This window comes from Pseudophryne corroboree, chromosome 8 (genome assembly GCF_028390025.1).
Source record: "Pseudophryne corroboree isolate aPseCor3 chromosome 8, aPseCor3.hap2, whole genome shotgun sequence".
NCBI classification, from domain to species: domain Eukaryota; kingdom Metazoa; phylum Chordata; class Amphibia; order Anura; family Myobatrachidae; genus Pseudophryne; species Pseudophryne corroboree.
The window spans coordinates 69,295,311-69,319,023 of record NC_086451.1 but is presented as its reverse complement, the minus strand read 5'-3'; the positions used below and the strand labels follow the sequence as shown (position 1 = coordinate 69,319,023).

The 23,713-nt window shown below is 47.0% G+C and overlaps 1 protein-coding gene and 1 pseudogene across 2 annotated transcripts; both read right to left on the bottom strand.

The window, feature by feature from the left end:
- Positions 1-1,228: 1,228 nt before the first annotated feature.
- Positions 1,229-23,341, bottom strand: LOC134948551 (zinc finger protein 271-like). 2 transcript variants are annotated; one of them, XM_063936595.1, is made up of 2 exons: positions 23,199-23,341; positions 1,229-7,684 (listed from the first exon to the last, which is right to left on the bottom strand). In XM_063936595.1, the coding sequence occupies exon 2, from the start codon at positions 7,671-7,673 to the stop codon at positions 6,102-6,104; it is 1,572 nt and encodes a 523-aa protein (XP_063792665.1). In that variant the 5' UTR covers positions 7,674-7,684; positions 23,199-23,341; the 3' UTR covers positions 1,229-6,101. The 2 variants fall into 2 exon arrangements, with proteins under 2 accessions (XP_063792665.1, XP_063792666.1); XM_063936596.1 differs by lacking the exon at positions 23,199-23,341 and adding an exon at positions 23,067-23,172.
- Positions 11,811-11,930, bottom strand: LOC134953365 (5S ribosomal RNA; annotated as a pseudogene).
- Positions 23,342-23,713: the final 372 nt, after the last annotated feature.

The window sequence follows — 23,713 nt, the reverse complement described above, 5'->3', positions numbered from 1 at the left end:
CTATTGGTGGTCCTTTATATTTTGCACAACCAAACAAGGCTGCAAGGATTTATCTACCCAAAGAACGTGCTCTCCTTACCCGGAACACTTCTCCTGCTGTTGCAGATTTGCCTGTACCAAACTATACAGCAGATGGAGATGGGCAGCACCATAGGATACACATCATTTACAGCAGATTCCAGATGTTTGCATTATCATACAGGCAAATCAGGAGCAGGCTTAGATTGTACAGGATACTACATTTGCCAGAAACCACTGAAACATTTTTCTTTTAGGGTGGGAGTTCTGCCAGTACTTCTAATCTCCTCCACGGGGACCCCTCTGCTCTTTCCAAAGCCAAAATCTTCACTATTCACTTGCCAGATGTGCACATGCTCAGAGGAGCAGCTTGGGGACCAGATACAGACAGAGGTGCAGAGAGTGGCCTTGCCAGGGAGGTGTAACCAATTAAAAAATGCAAGTGTGTTGCAGCCTTTGTTTGAGGCTGCGACCGTCATCCCAAATGCAGCTGCAATGGCTCCAGCATCTTACTTCTTCCGGCCAGGCTGTGCTTCACCTGCTACAAAATAATCTGTTCCTGATATATATTTTTTTATAATGCCTATAGAAATATTAAAATAAGTGGGAAAATCAGAAGCTGAGCATCTTGTACCTGCTCAAAGATCAGCAGAAATACTACAAAATGGTTTTATGTTTATTTTAAAACAGAATTCCTTTTCATTTTTGCTTCTTGATATTTCCAAACACCCGAAAATGGAACAGGGAGTGTAGGAGACTGTGTTAGGAGTATGTGGGGTGAACATTCTCTGATTTATAACATACTGCCGCCGTCTAGGACAGCATTAAAGAAAACACAGCTTTAGATTAAAGTGTCCTCAACCATACTACTGCCACAAAAATATATTCCCCTTTAGCACAACCACTTTTATCACAGACAGCACAAATATTTCAGTGATGTACCTCTGTGCTGTCACGAATGTGATGTAGTTATGTGACAGACGGTCAGGAGACTGACGGTCACAATACCTCCCTCTGCATCCCAAACCCTCAAAATACTGTCAGTTGGCATGCCGACTAGAAGGGACTATTCCCACTCGTGGGTGTCCACGACCGAGCCCGCAAGGGACTTGGTTTCGCTGCCTCCCCCCGCCGGCATTCTGCGCCTGGGATCCCGCACGCTGGTAACACAGCCCCAACCCGTCACAGATTCCTAGTAAAAGGAGGACCATTGAGTTGGCCCACAAAATGGCTGCCTTTATTGTGTGCCGTACACTGAAAAATATTGAATGTACAAACTTTGTTTAGAAACCTTAATGTCACTTTGATCACAGAAACGCTCAGCATTAGAGCTGCCTTTAGCTCACGTTAAGCAGCCAAGAAACCAAATCACTCGTAGACATGTTTTAATGACTAACAATTTTGTAGGGACTTTCTTGTGAAGAAAAACAAGGAGACTCCAGGTTGTGAAGCAAGATGTGTTCAAAAGTTATTGCTTGGTAAAGATAATTCAGTATTCCATCAGCGGGATGTAATGGCGTCCGAGTTTGCCGGAGGAGCGGGATGCTGACTGAACGCGGATATTTTTTTTAAAGAGGAAATTATTTACAAGGGAAAACCATACCTTTTAAATCACTGCTGCTTTAAAAAATGTCCGACTGTGTGGAATCCCGCACCTTTGGCAAACTCGGACGTCATTGCATCCCGACGTATATTCATTATGCTAATTTGGCCACTCTGTGTAGTGTTCCATCAGAGACTATGACATATAATTAATTTTACCTCATAAGGGTACCGAACAGCGGCAGCCATTGGTTGTACATCAAAACGTAATGGTAAATGAAGTTCTCTGCCCAGAATAACGCATGACTGTTTGTTTTACTGAACATTTGCAAAAAGACAATTGTAAATCTACTTCCATAGTGAATTTTCCACTTAAGCTCACAATTTATGTAACACCATGCATTACTAACATTACACTACTGAGCTTTCTAGACTAGATATTCACCCCTTGCTTAGTTAGTCTTCATAGGCTAATTCTCCACCGAAGTCTTCATATGTTATTTCTCCATCCAAGTTTTACATAAGGCTGATAGGGACTGGCTAAACTGAGTTCTGTCATTTATTTTACATGGGATGCAGGTAAAATGCCGGTTGTCAGGATCCCGGCGTTCAGGATACAGACGCCAAAATCCCGCCAGCCGACAATGCTGCAAGCCGGAATCCCGCCGCACCAGGGCTATTCCCACTCCCTGCAAGGGGACTCTTCGTGCTCGCCCTGCTGCCGGCATTCTGGCGGGCGGGTTGCCGCGGTTGGGATATTGACAGCTGGCATCTCGTCCGCTGGGATAACACATGTAATCCTTTTAAATTCTATGAGCAGTGGAAGAAAAAAATATATATAATTATAGCAACAAAATGGTAGAATATTATGTTGTGGCACACGGATGGGTACTTACACAGATCCTCAGGGTGTCGGGGGATATCCCTATGCCCTGTAACACATGGTGCGGTACAACTCTCCCCTTGTACCGCACCAAGCCAGCAATAAGGAGGCGTGGTCGTGTAGCAAGGGGCATGGTCTTGTGGCCCAACCCTGTTTTCATCACTCTGGGGGTCAGGGAGATTATGGGCTGTCCCCAGAGGCTGCTATGGCTGCACCGAGGAGGAGGAGTCATTTTGGAGTTACCCAGAGTGATCTGCATCCCCCTAGTGACGCCACTAAGGTGCGCCTATAATGAGGCTGCAGGTTTTGGAACTCCGTAAAGTCAGGGGACTGATATATCAATAACATCAATAAGTCACTACACTATGAATACTGAGACACTGGGCCTGGTTCTGCGGTGGAAGTCGAGTAAAAAATAAAAAAATAAAAATAGCAAGTAACTGCACCGGGACAAACCATGTTACAGTGTAAGGGGTGCAAATGCATTCAATTGTTTTGCATGCAGTACTGGCTGCTTTTGCATGTAGCCCACAAATGCTGGACAGCTTAATGTAGCCAATACACATGAGATAATCGGTGCTAACCTTCGATTTCGACCGGATCTGTGAGAGAAATCGAAAGATTGTATGCACATTGTAGGTACCTTGCGATGCGTTGCGCGGCACGCTGGCCGAATCTCGCGTCTCAAGATAGTATGTGCTGCACTTAATATTTATCACATTGCAGTGCGATCGCATGTGTTTTTTAAAACACATGCAATATATCGCACCTCGATGTGTGATAGGCACCATCCGGAAGCGGCCAGACGCCGCTCCCACTCGACAGTGACGTGACGCGATTACCATGTGATCTATCGCATTATCGCATGATAATCACTTTGGCAGTTCAGGTGCGATTTCATCGCACCTGAACTGCCGGTGCGATGCCCCGCGATGTTGCGTCGCGGGGCATCGCACAAGTATATGGGCACCATTACTCTTACATAGCAATTTAAATTTCTCCCACATCTTACTCTGCCAAGGGTGTAGCTACCATAGCTGCAGGGAGTGCAGCTGCTACGGGGCCCACCTTCCCTGTCACAGTTACATGTGTTATATACAAGGGTGTAGCTACCATAGCTGCAGGGAGTGCAGCTGCTACGGGGCCCACCTTCCCTGTCACAGTTACATGTGTTATATACACTTTCCACCATTGGGGGGTACATAGGGGTCCTTACAAACTCTTGCCTTGAGTCCTACAATATAGCTATGCCCATGGACCTGCACAATGTAATGTGGTATAAGATGAACAGGAGGACATTATAATGTTACATAAGATGAACTGGGGCACTGTAATGTGGCACTATGGGGGTCATTCCGAGTTGTTCGCTTGTTATTTTTCTGTCGTAACGGAGCGATTAGTCGCTAATGCGCATGCGCAATGTCCGCAGTGCAACTGCGCCAAGTAAATTTGCTATGCAGTTAGGAATTTTACTCACGGCATTACGAGGTTTTTTCTTCGTTCTGGCGATCGTAATGTGATTGACAGGAAGTGGGTGTTTCTGGGCGGAAACTGGCCGTTTTATGGGTGTGTGTGAAGAAACGCTACCGTTTCTGGGAAAAACGCGGGAGTGTCTGGGCGAACGCTGGGTGTGTTTGTGACGTCAAACCAGGAACGACAAGCACTGAACTGATCGCAGATGCCGAGTAAGTTTGGAGCTACTCAGAAACTGCTAAGAAGTGTCTATTCGCAATATTGCTAATCCTTCGTTCGCAATTTTGATAAGCTAAGATTCACTCCCAGTAGGCGGCGGCTTAGCGTGTGCAAAGCTGCTAAAAGCGGCTTTACGAGCGAACAACTCGGAATGACCACCTATATGAAGTGGAGGCACTATGATGTGTCATTATATGAACTGGGGATGCTGTAGTGTGACATAACATGAACTGGGGCACTGCATGAAATAATGTGAATTGGGGTTACCGTTTTGCATAATTTGTACTGGCACCCCTACACTGTGACATAACGTGAACACAACATAACGTCTAGGGCAATACTATGAGGCATAACATTAACTAATGCACGATTATGATTCAGAAAAGGAACTAGGGCACCATTATGGGGTATACAATTAACAATTGCTGTGGAGAGGTGTCTCTCTAGAAGCATTGGGACAGGGTCCCCTTCAATGTTGCTACGGGGCCCACAAAGTTCTGGCTACGCCCCTGCTCTCTTCATGTCACACCTGCATACCTCCCATCATTGTAGGTGGGTGATCGGGAATCCTGCGAGTGCCGAATGGGGATGGGGACCACTGGAAACGGGGGTATGGCTTTGCAGAAATGCTGTGATCGCAAGCCACGCCTCCCATTTTCAGCATTGCTCACAGCCCCTCTGTTTCCAATATTAGATGCTGTGCGCATGCATACAGCATATATTTGCCGCTGAGCACTGCAGCACGTCAGAGTCTCCCAACAGCCCCCTCACCGTGGGACACTGCAGCCTGCAGGTCGGACAGTCCCAGTGCAGCATGGTTTCACCAAAGTGCAGTTACTTGCTCTGTTACTACCACCTCAGAAACAGGCATGGTGGCTCCTAGGTAACAGACAGGCTGCCTTCTCAAAATTAGATACGCACACACAATGGTTGGTTCTGCTACGTTGAGGTAATGGGTGCATTAGGATCTAACAGAATTGATCATCATTTTTCTCATGAGGACAGGGATACTAAATGTGTACTTTTAATCAATAGTCTGCCTGATGTTTTAAAGAGGCAATCACTTACAAAGGCAAAACCAGGGTTTTGCCTTTTTAAGTAAAAAAATGGCAGAAGTGAAATGTCTAAAAATATAATTTGACATTAAGGGGTTAAAAAATAATTTGCCTCATATGGCCACTGATATTCAGACATGGATCTAATTCCTTGGCCGGCCTGCCTTGTCAGATCTTATGACTGTATGCTTACGATAAGGCCGATTCTGAGATGGGAGCACTACAAAAAAAAAAAGGAAGTAACTTTGCACTACAGTCAAACCATGTTGCACTGCAGGTGGGGAGAATTTAAAATGTGCAGCAATTTACATTTGAGAGGGGTGTGTCCAAACACAAATCTAATGTACAAAAATAAATCTCCAGCATTTGTGAGCTATATGCAAAAAAGCAGCCAGTACTTATCCTGCATGAAAACAAAGTATTTGCCCCCCTTACAGTGCAGCATGGCTGGTCCAGGTGCACAGTTACTTGCTGTTCCTTGCTTTGCCCCACCTCAGAATTAGCCCTAGTGACTCTTATGTACTGTATGTTAGCCTCACAGAATCACATTATTATTCACCCACTATAATCTTGCATATTCTCATGGTTAGATCCCAAGTTGCTGAAACCAAGATGTGTGTACAATTACCCGAAGAGCATTAATGGTATCTCCATGGGCACAGAGGTACCCTCTACATTGCTGTGCATCTGAGTGGCATTGTGAGAATAGCATCTGTTTTCCTGTTCCATCCCTGCCTTACCTTTCAGCGGATTACGGTATTGTCTTTCTTTTCACTAATGATCTGTATATTATGATTGCCATCAATCATGGCCTAGGTGTCCCTAAATGTATGCAACTTGCCTCTATGAAGTGACATTTCAGTAAATGAACCTTGTAGAACTTCATTTGTTTCTCTTGCTAAGTTTAACAATTAGACCAGAACAACCTCAATCGAGTTACTGTCCTCGCCGTCTACTAACATCTCAGTTTCCAGAAAGGCCTCATGTCCGAGACCTGTACGATGTGACTTGAGGTAATGCCTAGTAGGATAGGACTTATCAAACTGGTGCGAACTGGAAGTCTTTTCCTTTGTGTGGACCTGCTGATGGCGCAGGAGGTCACTAGACTCGCGAAAAGCTTTGCGGCAGGTGGTGCAGTGGTAACGCCGCTCCCCGGTGTGAATCCGCTTGTGACGGTCAAGGTGGGAGAGCTGTTGGAACGTCTTATTGCAAACGTGACAACTGAAAGGGCGGTAGCCCGTGTGCATCAAGTAATGACGATGTAGGCTTGAAATGCGGGTGAAAGTCTTGGTGCAAAGACTGCACTTTACTCTGTCCTCGCTGCGTTGGTTGACTACCAAGTTGTAGTCTCTACAGCAACGTTTCTTCCCTTTAGAACATAACTTGCCACGTGAATGTCCTAGCTTCCGCTCTTCACCGTAACGGTCGGCTTTGAGAGGAGACATGGGCTGAGAACAAGGAGGAAGCGTGGGGATCTCCTCAGGACGGAACCCTTCATTGAGGTGGCGTTGCCTGTGCACTCTGGCATTATGCAAATGCTTGAAGCACTTATCACAGGCAGAGCACTGATAGGGCTTCTCGCCAGTATGGACACGTTGATGCTTCAACAAGTCACTGGTGTCCCGAAAACCTTTCTGGCAAATGGAGCACTTGAACGGTCTCTCCCCGGTATGGATCAGGTAGTGTCGCTGGAGGTGGGTGGCTTGCCGGAAACGTTGATTGCAGATGTTACAAGTGAAGGGCTTCTTGCCTGTATGAATGACAGTGTGTTTTCTCAGGTTAGAGGAATTGTTGAAGCACTTCTTACATTCTACACATTCGTAAAGCTTCTGCCCCGTTGGTCCAATCTTCAGGTGCACGGGACGGTGAGCTTCAAGTTCTTTCTTGGTGACAAACCAATTACTGCAGAAGGAACACTGGAACTCCTCAGGATTCTCCTCATTGTCACTAGCAGGTATAATGATATGTCTGTTTTCAGGTATTTGTATGTCCATTGACTCCGCTTTCGCGTGCTTCTCCTGATGCCTCTTCATGTAACAGATACGGGAGAAACTCTTCTGGCAGACCGGACAGCTGTATGGCCTCTCTCCTGTATGCACCCGATAATGCACCCTCAACTCAGTGGAGTCACGAAAACCTTTAGAGCAAAAGGCACAGCGGAAGGGTCGCTCTCCTGTATGGACCAAATGGTGGCGGTCAAGCTGCGACTTTTGCCGGAAGCTGCTGCCGCATACATCGCACACATAAGGCCTTAGCCCCGTGTGAATGTTTTTGTGGCGCCTCAGGTTGGAGGGGTCAGAAAAGCAACGCCCGCACAAATCACATTTGTATTGCTTGCGCCCCATCACCATTGTCGGCTGGCTACTTGCGACACCCACTTTCTTCAAAAAGTCTCCCATGGAGAAAGGACTGCTATCCAGTTTGGCTTGCGCTGCCTTCACGCTGTCGAGCATGTCACTCAGACAGGACGAAAAGCCTTCCATCTTGTCGCACACTATAAAACAGAAGTATAACTGTATATTTCAATATGACTTGACATATAAAAGTGATGCTAAAGTAAAAATTGTACAGTTTTACAAAACTCTGCATTTGCCTTAAATAATAATTAAAAGGACTCCTAAGAACATACATAAGCTTTATACAGTATAAAAGACCTACTAATAAGGTATCTGAATAAGTACATCGTTTTGGGTCATCGTTTGATCATTGGGCCTAATTCATGTTTGTACACAATGGCTGATGGTAATATAACGGAGTAATTATCGGCAAACTGTGCAGGTTCTGCGATCGCAATACACATGCGTGAAGGTGTCTATCTGTGATCCAGCTCACACTGAGAACTTTGTTGCACAGTGATTAACAGGAAATGACCGTCTGAAGGTGCTAACGAGGCATTTAAGGGGAGTGGTTGGGAAAAAGCAGGCGTGGCTATTTTCGGGGTGTGTATACTCTGAAGGCTGCGTGATTGCACATGCAAATACATGGCGTCTGAGTCGCTACTGCTGAGGCCAGTCTGCGCAGCCATACACCATCCCTTAGCTTTGATGTTCTCCGTAATTGCGTACACTCCGCTAATGTGTATTTAACTGCGATTGTGCTTGCGATGAGTCTAGTGGGCGTCTCTTTACGTTCCTGGGCGGCAGCTTCACTTACTAACATTAGCAGCTCCGAAGGCTAGAGAATCACAACTGCATACAAACACGAATTATGCCCATTGTTCCATCAGTGAATGCATGCAACCTTTGAAGGCAAATTCCAAAGTTATAACAACAAAACTTATTGTATTTTTGCTAGCGATAAATTAGTTGGACTATTCTTTTTTCCCCACAAAGCATCAGACCTTCGTTGCGCTCAATTCATCCGTAATTGTTCCAGCCCTGCACGCACAGAACTAAACGCATATCACCCCATGTGTACAGCTAGGCTGTATACATCACTGAGGGCAGACCACCAGAACGCCTACTGTAGTTCCATACTCAGCATTATTTATATACTATAACGATATGACTGTTTACGATTATTTCCAACCCTGGTCAGCCTAGGTTCCATCAATACGCCCTCTCTGAAATTTGCCTACGTGAGAACTCTGTGAGCTGCTGGCATGCCCTCTCTCACTCTGTCTCCACTGAATAGAACCTCCCAACTGCCCCTCCACCGCAGGACACTGTGGCCCGCGGGTGGGACAGCGGGACTGTCCCTCGAAAATCAGGATAGTAGGGAGGTATGGATATTTCTACAGAACTTAACAAAAAAAAACAAAAAAAAAAAAACAACAGGGATAAGCATTGAAATGGCCGGTGTACTAAGGTTAAAATTGTTTTCTTACTTAAGTTGAGCAGTTGGAATATACACTTGAAAAAGCAATATTGGCACTGCAAACACGTTTTTTTGTGTCCCTGATCCTTGGAGCCCCCCTGAACCCCTGGGCCCTGTACGGATGTCCCCTTTGTCGTTGTCCCCCTGTCTCCGGGCCTGATATCAGGCATATCACACTACTGAGAGCATACAGGATATTCGCTTCTTGAGAACGTTGCCCTGCTGGCAAGGAAACACGTTGAAGGTACGGAGTTACCTGCACCCGTCAGCTACACTGTAGAAGTGCCGTTAATGGCCTGCCTTAGCAACCCACGTTAATGAACAGCGGGAGCGCCCTTCGTTCGTAGCGTACACACTGTGCAATATTTTTGTCAATATTGCTCAGAAGGGGGAAAAATAAGATTTTAAACCTACCGGTAAATCTTTTTCTCGTAGTCCGTAGAGGATGCTGAGGACTCCGTAAGGACCATGGGGATAGACGGGCTCCGCAGGAGACATGGGCACTTTAAGAAAGACTTTAGATCTTGGTGTGCACTGGCTCCTCCCTCTATGCCCCTCCTCCAGACTTCAGTTAGAGAAACTGTGCCCAGAGGAGATGGACAGTACGAGGAAAGGATTTTTGTTAATCCAAGGGCAAGATTCATACCAGCCACACCAATTACACCGTATAACTTGTAATATACTACCCAGTTAACAGTATGACAACAACATAGCATCAGTCGAAGACCGATGAAAACTATAACATAACCCTTATGTAAGCAATAACTATATACAAGTCTTGCAGAAGTAGTCCGCACTTGGGACGGGCGCCCAGCATTCTCTACGGACTACAAGAAAAAGATTTACCGGTAGGTTTAAAATCTTATTTTCTCTTACGTTCTAGAGGATGCTGGGGACTCCGTAAGGACCATGGGGATTATACCAAAGCTCCCAAATGGGCGGGAGAGTGCGGATGACTCTGCAGCACCGATTGAGCAAACAGGAGGTCCTCCTCAGCCAGGGTATCAAACTTATAGAACTTTGCAAAGGTGTTTGAACCCGACCAAGTAGCAGTGCCGAGACCCCTCGGGCAGCCGCCCAAGATGAGCCCACCTTCCTAGGGCCTTAACCGATTTTGGTAACGGCAATCCAGCCGTCAAATGCGCCTGCTGAATCGTGAGACAGATCCAGCGAGCAATAGTCTGCTTAGAAGCAGGGGCGCCAACCTTGTTGGCCGCATATAGGACAAACAGTGCTTCTGTTTTTCTGACTCTAGCCGTCTGGCCACGTAAATTTTCAAAGCCCTGAAAACATCAAGGGACTCGGAATCCTCCAAGTCTCGCGTAGCCACAGGCACCACAATAGGTTGGTTCATATGAAAAGATGACACCACCTTAGGCAAGAATTGAGGACGGGTCCGCAATTCCGCTCTATCCATATGGAACACTAGATAGGGGCTTTTATGAGACAAAGCCGCCAATTCCGACACTCGCCTAGCCGAAGCCAAGGCTAACAACATGACCACTTTCCAAGTGAGATATTTCAACTCCACCGTTTTAAGTGGTTCAAACCAGTGGAACTTAAGGAAACTCAACACCACGTTAAGGTCCCATGGTGCCACCGGAGGTACAAAAGGAGGCTGAATATGCAGCACTCCCTTCACAAACGTCTGTACTTCTGGAAGAGAAGCCAATTCTTTTTGAAAGAAAATGGATAAGGCCGAAATCTGAACCTTAATGGAGCCTAATTTTAGGCCCATATTCACTCCAGTTTGTAGGAAGTGAAGGAAGCGGCCCAGATGGAATTCTTCCGTAGGAGCATTCCTGGCCTCACACCAAGAAACATATTTTCGCCATATACGGTGATGATGTTTAGCGGTCACGTCCTTCCTAGCCTTTATCAGCGTAGGAATGACCTCATCCGGAATACCCTTTTCCGCTAGGATCCGGCGTTCAACCGCCATGCCGTCAAACGCAGCCGCGGTAAGTCTTGGAACAGACAAGGCTCGTGTTGCAACAGGTCCTGTCTTAGAGGAAGAGGCCACGGATCTTCTGTGAGCATTTCCTGCAGATCCGGATACCAGGTCCTTCGTGGCCAATCTGGAACAATGAGGATTGTTCTCACTCCTCTTTTTCTTACTATTCTCAACACCTTGGGTATGAGAGGAAGAGGAGGAAATACATAGACCGACCGGAACACCCACGGTGTCACTAGGGCTTCTACAGCTACTGCCTGAGGGTCTCTTGACCTGGCACAATACCTCTGTAACTTTTTGTTGAGGCAGGACGCCATCATGTCTATCTGGGGCAGTCCCCACCGACTTGCAATCTGTGCGAAGACTTCCTGATGAAGTCCCCACTCTCCTGGATGCAGGTCGTGTCTGCTGAGGAAGTCTGCTTCCCAGTTGTCCACTCCCAAAGAAAACCCAACAAAGAAGAAAAGTTGGAAAGTAGACTCTTGTGTGGGAGCACTCAATTCAGAGGATTATATTAATCAATTCTGATAAAACATAATTTTATTAATTCATTAGAAATATAATTGTAGGAGTGAGTTATACGTAAGATAGTGTAGCTACGCGAAAATATAACACTATATTTTGTGCAATTAATGTGGTTTTCGATACCACAATAGGGACCGGAGATCAAATATTTGGGCTATTGGTTTTACTGAGATAACAGTAACACCTCTGTATAATATATGACCATCATTTATTCTACAGCAGTCCTATTCAGGATTAAATAGTCGTAGAGAATTGAATCATAGGTCATACAGAACCGAATGCCAATTGGTATTATTAGGGATCACTCTAGATCGGGCAGAAGAATATTTTGCAGTACCAGGGTGTTCCAGGGTGGTCTCCCATCCGAGTACTGACCCGGCCCTCCACTGCTTGGCTTCCAAGATCAGACGAGATCGGGCATCTCCAGCGGGGTATGTCCGCAATTTCTTAATCTGCCCGTTCAGTCAATCCCAATACCCGTATCGATCGAGTTGTATATCAGAGGTGAACTGAATCAGTCGTGTATTTAGTATTTGAGTTTATCTCATGCCCATGAAAATGAATTTGTAGCAATATTAGTCATAATGCATAAACAAAATTACATTAAGGACAGTTAGCATATGAAATCCGGGATATGATGATGATATATACTCGGGCAGTAATTATAGCAAACCTGTTGCTGTATATAATATATGAGGCAGTAATTATAGCAAACCTGTTGCTGTATATAATATATGAGGCCTCAAATAATTTATGCCACATACGCCACTACAGCAGAAAATACTGCACACAGAGATAGTTGAGTAGTAATTTGCTGCAAGTGTGCAGCTGGATATAATCAGGCAACAATTGTAGCAAACCTGTTGCTGTGTGCAATATATAGTATATATGACCTCTAACGATTTATACCACACACGCCACCACAGCAGAAAATAATGCACACAAAAACATTTATAGTTGAGTAGCAATTTGCTGTAAGCGTGCAGCTAATGAGCCTCTTTAGGATTCCTTGTTCAAAAATCTGCCGTATCTAGGAATATAGTAGTTTACTCCTAGTACCTTATTAGATACCATATAAGTCCAGCACCTCTTGGAGCAGTTGGAAAATGTGTATGTGCTAGGGTAGTCAGATAGCTATAAAATTTAGACTATCAGTGATAAGCATATAGAACATTGTACAATGCACATACACATATAGTTGTCCACTCCCGGAATGAAGACTGCTGACAGTGCGCTTACATGATTCTCAGCCCAGCGAAGAATTCTGGTGGCTTCCGCCATTGCTGCTCTGCTCCTTGTGCCGCCTTGGCGGTTTACATGAGCTACTGCGGTGACGTTGTCTGACTGGATCAGAACTGGTTGGTCGCGAAGTAAAGTCTCCGCTTGCCGTAGGGCGTTGTATATGGCCCTTAGTTCCAGGATGTTAATGTGAAGACAAGTCTCCTGACTTGACCAAAGACCTTGGAAATTTCTTCCCTGTGTGACTGCTCCCCAACCTCGGAGGCTCGCATCCGTGGTCACTAAGATCCAGTCCTGAATGCTGAACCTGCGGCCCTCTAGAAGGTGAGCACTCTGCAGCCACCACAGGAGAGATACCCTGGCCCTGGGGGATAGGGTGATCAACTAATGAATCTGTAGATGTGACCTGGACCACTTGTCCAGTAGGTCCCATTGGAAGATCCTCGCATGGAACCTGCCGAAGGGAATGGCCTCGTATGATGCCACCATCTTTCCCAGGACTCGAGTGCAGTGATGCACTGACACCTGTTTTGGTTTCAATAGATTCCTGACCAGAGTCATGAGTTCCTGGGCCTTTTCTATCGGAAGATAAACCCTTTTCTGGTCCGTATCCAGAATCATGCCCAAGAAAGTCAGACGAGTCGTAGGAACCAACTGCGACTTGGGGATATTGAGAATCCAGCCATGTTGCTGTAACACCTTCAGTGAAAGTGATACGCTGTTCATCAACTGCTCTCTTGATCTCGCTTTTATGAGGAGATCGTCCAAGTACGGGATAATTGTGACACCTTGCTTTCGCAGGAGCACCATCATTTCCGCCATTACCTTGGTGAAAACTCTCGGGGCCGTGGAGAGACCAAACGGCAACGTCTGAAATTGGTAATGACAATTCTGTACCGCAAATCTTAGGTACGCCTGATGAGGTGGATAAATGGGAACATGAAGGTATGCATCCTTTATGTCCAGAGATACAATAAAATCCCCCCCCTTCCAGGTTGGCGATGACCACTCTTAGCGATTCCATCTTGAACTTGAACCTTTTCAAGTATAGGTTCAGGGATTTTAAATTTAATATGGGTCAGACCGAACCGTCCGGTTTCGGGACTACAAACAGGGTCGAATAATATCCCCTTCCTTGTTGAAGCAGGGGAACCTTGACCACCACCTGTTGAAGATACAATTTGTGAATTGCATTTAACACTATCTCCCTTTCTGGGGGAGAAGCTGGTAGGGCCGATTTGAAAAACCAGCGAGGGGGCACCTCTTCGAATTCCAGCTTGTAACCCTGGGAGACAATTTCTATCGCCCAGGGATCCACCTGTGAGTGAACCCAGATGTGGCTGAAAAGTCGAAGACGTGCCCCCGCTGGGGCGGACTCCCTCAGTGGAGCCCCAGCGTCATGCGGTGGATTTTGTAGAGGCCGGGGAGGACTTCTGGTCCTGGGAACTAGCTGTGTTGTGCAGCTTTTTTCCTCTGCCCTTACCTCTGGCAAGAAAGGACGCACCTCGTACTTTCTTCTTTCTTTGTGATCGAAAGGACTGCATTTGATAATGTGGCGCTTTCTTAGGTTGTGAGGGAATATAAGGCAAAAAATTTGATTTACCAGCTGTAGCTGTGGAAACCAGGTCCGAGAGACCTTCTCCAAACAATTCCTCACCATTGTAAGGTAATACCTCCATATGCCTCTTTGAGTCGGCATCACCTGTCCATTGCCGGGTCCATAGGACTCGTCTAGCAGAAATCGACATAGCGTTGATTCTAGAACCCAGTAGACTAATGTCTCTTTGAGCATCTCTCATATATAGGACAGCATCTTTTATATGCCCTAGGGTCAATAAAATGGTATCCTTATCTAGGGTCTCAATTTCCGCTGATAAGGTATCTATCCATGCTGCTACCGCGCTACAAACCCAGGCCAACGTAATCGCCGGTCTGAGTAAGGTACCAGAATGTGTGTAAATGGACTTCAAGGTAAACTCCTGCTTGCGGTCCGCAGGATCCTTGAGGGTAGCCGTATCTTGGGATGGTAGCGCTACCTTTTTGGATAAGCGTGTCAATGCTTTATCCACCCTAGGGGAGGATTCCCACCGTATCCTGTCCGTTGGCGGGAAAGGATACGCCATAAGAATCCTTTTGGGAATCTGCAGTTTTTTGTCTGGAGATTCCCAAGCTTTTTCACATAATTCGTTCAACTCATGTGAGGGGGGAAAGGTTACCTCAGGTTTCTTTCCCTTATACATGTGTACCCTCGTGTCAGGGACAGGGGGTTCCTCTGTGATATGCAAAACATCTTTTATTGCAATAATCATATCGAATACATTTAGCCAATTTTGGCTGCAACTTTGCATCATCGTAGTCGACACTGGAGTCAGAATCCGTGTCGGTATCTGTGTCAACAATTTGGGATAGTGGGCGCTTTTGAGACCCCGAAGGTCCCTGCGACATAGGGGCAGGCATGGGTTGAGTCCCTGACTGTACCCTAAGCTTCAGCTTTGTCTAATCTTTTGTGCAATAAATTAACATTAGCACTTAAAACATTCCACATATCCATCCAGTCAGGTGTCGGCGTTGTCGACGGAGACACCTCATTAATTTTGACCTCTTCCTCCTTCTGAAAGCCTTCTACCTCAGACATGTCGACACAAGCGTACCGACACACCACACACTCAGGGAATCCTCTTATCTGAAGACAGTTCCCCCACAAGGCCGTTTGGAGAGACAGAGAGAGAGTATGCCAGCACACACCCCAGCGCTATATGACCCAGGAAAAAACACTATATAATTATATGTTTACCCAGTAGCGCTGTTGTAATTTATAAATGCGCCAATTATGTGCCCCCCCCCTCTTCTTCAAAACCCTCTTTCACCGTGGATTAAGCAGGGGAGAGTCCGGGGAGCTTCCTCTCAGCGCTGTGCTGTGGAGAAAATGGCGCTGGTGAGTGCTGAGGGAGAAGCACCGCCCCCTCGGCGGCGGGCTTCTGTCCCGCTCAAATATACTGAAAACTGGCGGGGGCTCATTATATTTATATATATATATATATATATATATATATACACACATATACATATACATACAGTGGCCAGCTGTATATATATTATTTTTGCCAGAAAATAGGATTTTGGTACTTACCAGGTAAATCCTTTTCTTTGAATCCATAGGGGGCACTGGAGTACTCTTGGGATATGGACGGGCTTCCGTAGGAACAGCACTGAATATTTAAATTTAGAACACTCCACCCCTCCATATCCCCGAGTACCTCTCAGTGTTTTTTACTGAGCCGAACAGGAACTATAGAGAGGTTGACAATGGAGTATTACATATAACATAACGGACAATAACGAAGTTGACACATAACGTTACTGACAACTAAACAGTTGACACCCTAACCAGCACTTGTAATTTGAACCAGTCGGTGAAAGTGTGTTACCATAAGATCCTCCGAACTCACCACAACTAGGTAAAACTGCTCTGGGTGGGCGTCCAGTGCCCCCTATGGATTCAAAGAAAAGGATTTACCTGGTAAGTTCCAAAATCCTATTTTCTTTTTCATCCACTAGGGGTCACTGGAGTACTCTTGGGACGTACCAAAGCTTCCCCCGTGGGCGGGAGAGCTGTTTGGCACTTGTAACACTAGGCGGCCAAAGCTAGATGCTGATGCCGCAAACGTATCAAACTTGTAAAAGCGCACAAACGTGTGCACTGAAGACCATGTAGCCGCACGGCAAAGCTGCGTCGTCGAAGCCCCACGACCAGCTGCCCATGAAGTTCCCACAGAACGTGTGGAATGAGCGGTTACTGACGTAGGTGGTTGTAACCTAGCATGAAGGTAAGCCTGACGTATGGTCAGTTTTATCCATCTGGATAAGGTTTGTTTAGACGCTGGCCAACCTATCTTGGCAGCATCATAGAGAACAAACAACGTATCCGTCTTACAAACTGAAGACGTTCGGGATACATAAACGCGTAATGCGCGTACCACATCCAGAGTTCCAGAATGTGCTGTCAACACAGGAACTACTATTGGTTGATTGATGTGAAAAGATGACACTACCTTTGGTAAGAAAGCGGGATTCGTCCGAAGTTCCGCTCTGTCATCATGAAACACCAAATACGGTGCCTTGCATGACAAGGCACCCAAATCCGAAACACGCCTTGCCGAAGCTAAGGCTAGGAGAAAAATTGTTTTCCAAGTGAGAAACTTTATATCCACTTGCTGTAAGGGTTCAAAATATGAAGACTGTAAGAACTCTAAAACCCGATTCAAGTCCCATGGCGCTGTAGGTGGAATGAATGGAGGCTGTACTCTGAGGACACCTTGGAGAAAAGTGCGTATAGACGGCAATAGAGCCAATCGTCTTTGAAAGTAAATTGACAAAGCAGATACCTGCACCTTTAGTGTAGATAAACGCAGTCCTCCATCTAACCCTGTTTGTAAAAACAACAAAAGGCGGCATAACTTGAAAGATGATGTCGGAAATTTCCGAGCTTCACACCAACCTATATAGGCACGCCATATTCTGTAATAATGAGCTGCCGTAACCGGCTTCCTAGCTCGTAACATGGTTGGTATAACTGAATCTGGAATGCCCTCTCTTCTTAAGAGGGCGGTCTCAACAGCCACCCCGTCAAACGCAGCCGCGCTAAATCGGGGTAAAGGAACGGACCCTGTTGTAACAGGTCTGGACGCAGTGGGAGCGGCCAAGGATCGTCTGCGAGTAGTCCTCGGAGATCCGAGAACCAAGCTCTCCGAGGCCAATGAGGCGCCACTAGTATGACTGTGACAGACTCTCTTTTGATCCGTTTTAGCACCAGAGGGAGCAACGGAAAAGGTGGAAACAGATACACAAGACTGTACGGCCACGCGACAGTGAGAGCATCCACCGCCACTGCCTTTGGATCTCTTGTTCTGGACACATACTGGAATGTTTGGTGATTGTGTCGAGACGCCATCAGGTCCACCTGAGGATAACCCCATCTCTGAACCAACATGTGAAACACTTCTGGATTTAATGCCCATTCGCCTGGATGAAAATCCCGACGACTGAGATAATCCGCTTCCCAGTTGTCCACTCCCGGAATGAACACTGCCGACAATATCACCTGGTGGCATTCCGCCCAATTGAGGATACGAGCTACTTCCCGCATTGCCATGCGGCTTCTCATTCCTCCTTGTTTGTTGATGTATGCGACCGCCGTCGCATTGTCTGACTGCACTTGGACAGGCTGAGAGCGAAGCATGTGCACTGCTTGTCGTAGCGCACTGTAAATTGCGCGGAGTTCTAGGACATTTATAGACAGCAATTTCTCGTGATCCGCCCAGAGACCCTGGAGCTGACAATTTTGAATTACCGCTCCCCAACCTCTGAGACTGGCGTCCGTAGTTAGAATTATCCAATTCCAGCCTCCGAACCGTCTTCCTGCGGTTAAATTGTGTTCCTTGAGCCACCAAAGAAGAGATACTCTTGCCCTTGGCGACAACCTCACCCTGTGGTGAATCTGCAGATGCGAGCCCGACCACTGGGCGAGCACATTCAGTTGAAATGGACGCGAGTGAAATCTTCCGTACTGAAGCGCTTCGAAAGCTGCTACCATTGTGCCTAAGAGGCGAATGCACAAGTGTACCGACACTGTGCGTGGCTTGAGCACTAATTGTACTAGATGGCGTAGAATTTGTACTTTCTGCTGTGGTAGGTAAATTCTTTGATTGACCGTATCGAGAATCATACCTAGGAATTGAAGGCGTTGAGACGGAATGAGATGTGATTTCTTGAAGTTGACAATCCAACCGTGGTGAACCAGTACATTGTACGTTAGCAGCGCATGTTGGAGAAGCATCTGTTGAGACGGAGCTTTGATGAGCAGATCGTCTAAATACGGAACTATTGTCACTCCCAGGGATCTGAGATGAGCTATCAACACAGACATCACTTTGGTGAATACCCGAGGCGCTGATGACAGGCCAAACGGTAGAGCCTGAAACTGGTAATGGTTCTGGCGTATTGCAAACCGTAAGAATTTCTGATGAGGTTGCCAAATTGGAATGTGTAAGTACGCATCCTTGAGGTCTAGCGCAATCATAAATTCCTTTGGCTCTAAACCCGCAATCACCGAACGCAGAGACTCAATCTTGAATCTGTAGTAAGTTACGTACTGATTGAGACCCTTTAAGTTCAATATTGGTCTGACTGAGCCATCCGGCTTCGGTACCACAAACAGACTTGAATAATAACCCTGTTGGTGTACAGGGACCGGAATCAAAACTGCCGAATCCAGTAGGGACTGAATGGCAATGTGCAGAACCCTCCTCTTGTCGTCCGACAGAGGCAATCCTGTCTTGAAAAACCGCAGAGGCGGAAGACAGTCGAACTCTATTTTGTAACCTTTTAACACTAAATTGCGGATCCACCCATCCGCGGATGTGTGGAACCACGCCAAATGGAACGTCTGAAGGCGTGCTCCCACAATCGGAGAACCGAGATGGGCTGGTAGCCCGTCATGCCACTGGCTTGTCGGTAACCTTAGCGTCCTGGCGAGTTGTGTTGGTTTGTTGGAAACCACGTCCGCGACCACGTCTAGCAGGCGTGGCTGATCCTCTGCCACGTCCTCGAAAGGGCTGAGGTCTAAAGGATTTGAACGAAGGTCCAGCGTACCTTCTTCTTGATACCGGTGGAGGCAATGGTAAGAAAACAGACTTACCTCCCGTAGCCTCAGCAATCCATGCGTCCAATTCAGGACCAAACAACTTCTTGCCATCGTAAGGCAACGCCTCTATACCTCGTTTGACCTCTGCCTCCGCATGATAAGCACGCAGCCAGAGTGCTCTTCGTGCCGTAACTAGCGACGATGAAATACGAGAAGTGAGCTGACAGACGTCAGTAGACGCTGTACAGAGATACTCTACAGCCTCAATCATTTGATTTACAAGAATTATCAGGTTTTCGTCATGTAAAGCAGATTTGAGTTCTGTAAGCCATATTATGAGTGCCTTAGTGACCCAAATGCCAACCAATCCAGGTCTTAGCATCACACCTGCTGCTACATACATGGATTTTAGCATAGTTTCTATCTTGCGATCTGAAGGGTCTTTAAGCGTAGTAGCTGCTGGCACTGGTATGGTTAATTTCTTGGTAAGCTTTGACACTGAAGAATCAACTATTGGTGGATTCTCCCATGTACATGTTACCGAGTCTGGAAACGGGTAACTAGACTTAAATCTGCGAGGTATAGAAAACCGTTTATCTGGATTCTGTCGTGTTTCTACTAACATCTGATTAAGAGATTCCGACACAGGAAAACTTATTGGAGTTTTTTGTCGTTTAGTAAATACGACCTGATCATTTGTGAGAGGCTCCTCAGTTTCAGTAAACTTCAGAGACTGACGTACCGCTCTGATGAGATCATCAATGCCGGAACTGTTAAAATCCTCGCCATCTGACTCCACTTCGCCCTCCTCACCCTCATCTTGTTCCGTGAGGTCTGGCATGGAATCGTCAGAATGCAACATAGCAGACACTGGAAAATCATAAGACATATGAAATTTATCCCGTTTACCCAAAATAGATTTGGACCTTACGCAAGGCTGAGACGCCTCCGGTAGTTCTGGCGGTCTCACCCTAGACTCAGATCTTGCCGTTTCCCGCTCCTGACGAGCGGCGGTCAATTCTGATTGTAACCTATCCAGTACATTTACTAACATACCCCACGGAGGGTCCGGTGAGGAAATTGGTTGTAAAACAGGAGCAGAAATGGTATTCTGAACCGAATTCACAAAACATACTGTACATGTGGTAGATCCATCCGGTAATACACTGTTACAGACTTTGCAATTATGCTTTTTAGTTTTTGCTGGTGCCTTACTCATTATGGCGCCAGAAATACAATACACAAAAAACAGACACTTGCACGACTCAGTAAAATAGCAGTAAGGTGTCTCTATATATATATCTGGCCAAGTGCAGTACACGTGGCCAGTACTATGAAATGTGATCCCAAATTCCCTCTAACACCCCTGCGCCTCCGGTGGAGTAGAGATGTAGTACTTGAACGTTCTGGAATCACAGCAGGAAGACAGAGGAAGCATGGTTAAAAATGGCTGCCATGCTATGCTTAATAATTCCTGCAAATATCCCTGCAGCCTAGCATCTGGTGCTGCAGTATTTCTTATGCCGCTTATTGCCCCCTTATTTATTTATTGCCCCCCCCCCTCCGCCTTGTGTAATGGCTGCATGCTCTTTCCGATTCAGAGCAGCAGCAGCGCAGCGTGTGGGGCCCCAGCGGGTATCGCCGAGCGCTGTGTCTGAGCCCGGGTGAGCAGCGCGTCAACCAGCGGTGGGACCCGGAGCAGTAGCGGCGGCCGGCTCCGTGAGCGAGAGAGCTGCGGCGGCCGGCGCCCTCTGAGCGGCAGATCAGCGGCGGCCGGGGGCGTGCGGAAGAACTGCTGTGGCCGTCGCCATGTGGGGAGGGCGGCTGAGTGGGGAGAGCAGCGGCGGGACGGGCGGCTAAGTGGAGCGAGCAGCGGCGCTAAGCGCTAACAATGTCCCCACACCTCGGGGCGGCAGCGGGAGCTGACCGCCCCGTTTACATACCTTTATCCTGCAGCTTATGAGGAGGCTCCGACGGGGCTTCTGAACAAGCGCCGGCCAGCCTGTGCAGGAGGCTGTGTGTGTGGCTGTGAGGGAGCTCTTTCAGAGAGGCCCGACACGCCCCTGCTGCTATCAGCAGCTGTACTATCCCTGACCCTGCCTTTTGGAAGGGGGAAAGGGATGTGTAAAATAGAAAAAAAAAATCAAATAAAAAGAAAAAAAAAAATTCTTCAAAGTAATCGTGACCTGAGTCACAGAGCTGTTGCTACGTCGAGCACAGAAAAAACACTGAGAGGTACTCGGGGATATGGAGGGGTGGAGTGTTCTAAATTTAAATATTCAGTGCTGTTCCTACGGAAGCCCGTCCATATCCCAAGAGTACTCCAGTGACCCCTAGTGGATGAAAAAGAAAATAAGTTTATATGCTGCCCAGGGCGCCCCCCCTGCACCCTGCACCCTTACAGTGACTGCCGTGTGTGAGGTGTAAGCATACTTACCTACATTGTAAGTCTCCTCTCCGGGAGAAGCCCGGAGATGAGACGCTGCAGGTGTCTTCGGGGGGCGGGGACGGACTGTGACATCACTAAGCCCCGCCCCCCGCATCGGGAAATGCCGCGATTCGCGGGTCCGCGGGCGGGGCTAAAATGACGCAATTTGCGTCATTTTAACCCCTTCTCCACCCGACGGACCCGCGAATGCGGGAGGTTATCTCTCCATCCTGCTCGCATCACTTGGGTGCGAGCAGGATGCGGGAGACCTGCCCACTCTTCCGGGGGTGCGGGGGGCTACCCCAAAAAACGGGAGCCTCCCGCAGCTTCCGGGAGAGTAGGTAATTATGGGTGTAAGGGAGCAATGGCGCACAGCTTCACCGCTGTGCGTTACCTCAGTGAAGATCATGAAGTCTTCTGCCGCCTCTGAAGTCTTCTTTTCTTCTCATACTCACCCGGCTTCTATCTTCCGGCTCTGTGAGGAGGACGGCGGCGCGGCTCCGGGACGAACTCCAGAGTGAGACCTGTGTTCTGACTCCCTCTGGAGCTAATGGTGTCCAGTAGCCTAAGAAACAGAGCCTTAAAACTCACAGAAGTAGGTCTGCTTCTCTCCCCTCAGTCCCTCGATGCAGGGAGTCTGTTGCCAGCAGGCTCCCTGAAAATAAAAAACCTAACAAATATACTTTCTGTCAGAAAGCTCAGGAGAGCTCCCTGAAAAGCACCCAGTCTCCTCTGGGCACAGTAGTAAACTGAGGTCTGGAGGAGGGGCATAGAGGGAGGAGCCAGTGCACACCCAGATCTAAAGTCTTTCTTAAAGTGCTCATGTCTCCTGCGGAGCCCGTCTATCCCCATGGTCCTTACGGAGTCCTCAGCATCCTCTAGGACGTAAGAGCGATACTGACTAAAATATCACACAGCTTAACAGCTTCTTAAATAATAAAATGAATGGTACATTGCAGGAAATATGGAAAATGTGTGCATTGCATTATACCTCCATGACCGCTGCAGGGGTTGCATACAGTACTGTAATGCTACAGTGCACAAGCGTCCACAAGCCCCAACATATCGGTTACCAAACATAATGCTGGATTACAGCTAGCGCTATGTGAAAGTAGCCTGATGCAGCAGCAGTATCTATACAGATCTCTCTCTAGAGTTTATTTACTAAAGTGCAGGTTTTTAGAAGTGGAGACATTGTCCATAGCAACGTCTCCAGTTCTTAAAAACCGTACCTTAGTAAATATACGTACATGTATGTGTGATGTACTTACACAAACACTTATTACTGCCTTGTAGCACTGTAAGCTGGAGGTCACATCACAGCTAGGTGACAATGACCTGGAGGCTCCCTGGGTGCAGGGAGTGATGCTCTGCAGCCGATACCTCCCCCCGTGCAGAATTACCTCAGTGTGTGCAGCCAGCACAGGCTCAGAGCATCTGCAGCATCTCTTCCTCTCCTTCTCCTGTGCTGGGCACCACCAGTCCCAGAGCTCACAGGAAGGTGCGCTGTATTACTGTGTGACTGGGAACAGAGCACACAATATTGGTTCCCACCACAGAAGCATCTAATTACATTGCTGTGACACCCGTACATTTATTTATTACCAGTTATATATAGCACACATATTCTGAGGCGCTTTACAGAGAATATTTGGCCATTCATATCAGTACCTGCCCCAGTGGAGCTTACAGTCTATGAGGTCTATTCATGAAGCAGTGAAAAGTGTGGAGAAGTGAGCCAGTGGAGAAGTTGCTCATGGCAACCAATCAACATTGAAGTAACATTTCTAATTTGCATACTATACAATTGTACGGAGCAGCTGATTGGCTGCCATGGGCAACTTCTCCACAGGTTCACTTCTCCACTCTCTTCACTGCTTCATGAATAGACCCCTATCTATATTCCCTACCACATGTT

Coding starts and splice junctions, on each gene's coding strand:
- LOC134948551 (XM_063936595.1), bottom strand. CDS start 7,673: ATGGAAGGCTTTTCGTCCTGTCTGAGTGACATGCTCGACAGCGTGAAG.